General features: G+C 46.3%; 1 protein-coding gene across 4 annotated transcripts in view; it reads right to left on the bottom strand.

The window, feature by feature from the left end:
- PIP5K1A (phosphatidylinositol-4-phosphate 5-kinase type 1 alpha) overlaps positions 1 to 2347 on the bottom strand; it is a 35442-nt gene continuing 33095 nt past the window's right edge. For all 4 annotated transcript variants that reach the window (XM_011377646.2, XM_011377649.2, XM_011377648.2 and 1 more), the window contains 2 exons: positions 1858 to 1906; positions 1 to 1575 (listed from right to left, as the gene is read on the bottom strand). In XM_011377646.2, coding sequence (XP_011375948.1) covers positions 1573 to 1575; positions 1858 to 1906 — 52 coding nt within the window. In that variant the 3' untranslated portion in view covers positions 1 to 1572. The remainder of the gene's footprint in view (positions 1576 to 1857; positions 1907 to 2347) is intronic.

The raw sequence follows: 2347 nt of genomic DNA, 5'->3' as shown, positions 1-2347 counted from the left end.
TCTAAATAACTGATGAAAGTTTAATACATTAAAACCGGATATTTATCACTTATATTGCATTTGCCATTTCTGAACAATACAAAGTAGTGGCAAATAGTGACACTTCATAAAAATGTCGATTCCCATTCCCTTCCCTAAGACCCAGCCTCCCTCGAATATCCCCCCCAACAGAACTCTGTCCTGAATAAAACACTTAAATACATCATAAATAGTAAATTATGAAAAAAAAAAATAGCAGGAATTGTTTCTTTCCTTCTTGTAAAAAAGAACATGGCAGCAAAGACAGGCAGCCAGAAACTGGCTGGGGGTGTCTAATATAGACAGTTACTTGGGGTATCAGCTAGCCTACCATCAAGGTGTGGGGAGGGGGAGGGGAGCAGGGGAGTTGAACGATCGGCCTGAGATGCCAGGCCCCTTCCTCTCCAGACAGGAGGAGGATCAGACGAGGACTGCAGCTCCTGGAGACAGGGAGGAGGATTACGGAGCCCCAGCCTCCTAGGCAAAAATCTGCAGCTCCCACAAGTTTCAGAGGACGCTCTCCAGCTTCATAGCTACCAGACTGCCTGTTGAACAGACAGAGCTGTCCCCTCTGCACCTCAGCTCCACTGCTGGAAAAATGAGAAGAGCAAGGAAGAAATCTCCTTTGGAAAAGGATCTAAAATTCATTTGATAAGTCTTCATATTTAGAAAAACCACCAGAATACATTTCAAATTGCAAAATGGTAATAATCATTACGGCCCAGCGGTGAGCAGGTTCTGCCGGGAACGGCCCCTGGCCTCCTGGACCCACGCTGCCCTGCTGTCTTCACAAAAGGGGTGAAGAGTCCCCGCTGTCCCACTCTCTCCATTCCTGCAGCCTTAAGAAATTCGTCGAGAGAGGAGAGGAGCTGCTGCAGGCAGAGCGATCCCCACACTTCTGTGTCTTAAACACCAGGGCTCGTCTGAGGGAGCCGTGTGAACAGCCTCTCTGCGACACTGTGGAGTTCTGAGCTGAAACTGGCTGGCTGGAAACTGTGTGCTGTGCGCTATTTTTTTTTCTTCCCTTTTTTAAGGGGGAAAAAAAAAAAGGTTGGGAGGTGGTTAACACCCTTACTCCCCCCAAAACCTTTACAAAGGCCACAGGGGTCTTCTTTCAGAGAGAAAGAGCCATGGTGGGGATAACGATAACGTGCCGGCCAGTCCGTCCTGAGGAAATCAAGAGTCCAGCTCCTGGTGAAGGTAGATGTGGGGAAAGAAAACCCCCAGATCCAGCAACCCCACTTCCAGCAGGAAGAGTGGGGGTTTGAAAACAACTCGACGTGGAAGCCAAGGTTGGCCAGCTGAAAGGTCATGCTACCCAACTCCGGAGTGGACAGATGCTGCTGTCTCCAACTGTCCATGGCACTAAAGCCCAGTCCAGAGGAAGAGGCAGATGTTTTTCTCTTCAGAGAGGGAATGGAGAGCTCCCCTGGCCTCCACTATACTCCTTGGTTGGTGACTAAGAATAAAACTCAGCACTGCTGGGGCAAGAGCTGACATCTTGGGATCACAGAGATGGCAGAATCTTGTTCCAGGTCGTCTGAGGTTTTCTGCTCACTGAAAAGGGAAAGGGTATGAAATTAGGGATGAGGAGCGTGAGACGAGGAGACAGGAAAGGAATCTAAGTTAATTTCAACCTGGCTGGCATAGTTAAGAAGTTTTCTTCTATTTTAGCCTCGACTTCCAAGTACAACGTACCAAAATCAAAATTTTAAAAAGCAAGATTCAAGGGACGCCCAGTCCCTCTAACCTTGCCAGTTAACACCCGGCTCCAGTCCACCAGTGCATCCTCTTTATACCCTTCAAGGCATTCACCTCCCCCACACCCCAGACACTCACGTGGGAGCAATCTGACTCTTCGATTTCAAGCTTTTCCAAAAGGGATGAACTAAAAAATAACAGGAGGGAAAAAATGGAGATAGAAGAATTAGAAGGTAAAAAAACAACAACAAAAAAAACAAGGACTCTCTTCTCAAATATCGCACTGCTCCTCTATATTTCACTTCAGAAGCAATTTAGGATTCAGAAAGAAGAGGCTAAGAAGCTACTAGATTTAGAAGCACATTTTTTAAATTAGTTTCTTAAATACTATAAAATATTTTCCTAATATCCTTTTCTGTCTTCCATCGCGAGGTATGGCAGGTACCCAATGATCACTGCTGCCTGATATTCATGCCATTGTGTAATTCTCTCTTCTCGAGTGTGGGCTGGATTAAGTGACTTTCTTCTAGTGAAAGTGTGGGCTGTAAATTCTGAGATAAGGTTACAAAAAGACTATAGATTCCGCTTGGGCATATGAGAGAAGCTAGCGCTGTGCTGTGAGCTGCCC

Source organism: Pteropus vampyrus, unplaced genomic scaffold, assembly GCF_000151845.1.
Source record: "Pteropus vampyrus isolate Shadow unplaced genomic scaffold, Pvam_2.0 Scaffold319, whole genome shotgun sequence".
Classification (NCBI taxonomy): domain Eukaryota; kingdom Metazoa; phylum Chordata; class Mammalia; order Chiroptera; family Pteropodidae; genus Pteropus; species Pteropus vampyrus.
Note: the sequence above shows the minus strand (reverse complement) of the source record. Positions and strands in the feature narration are given on the sequence as shown.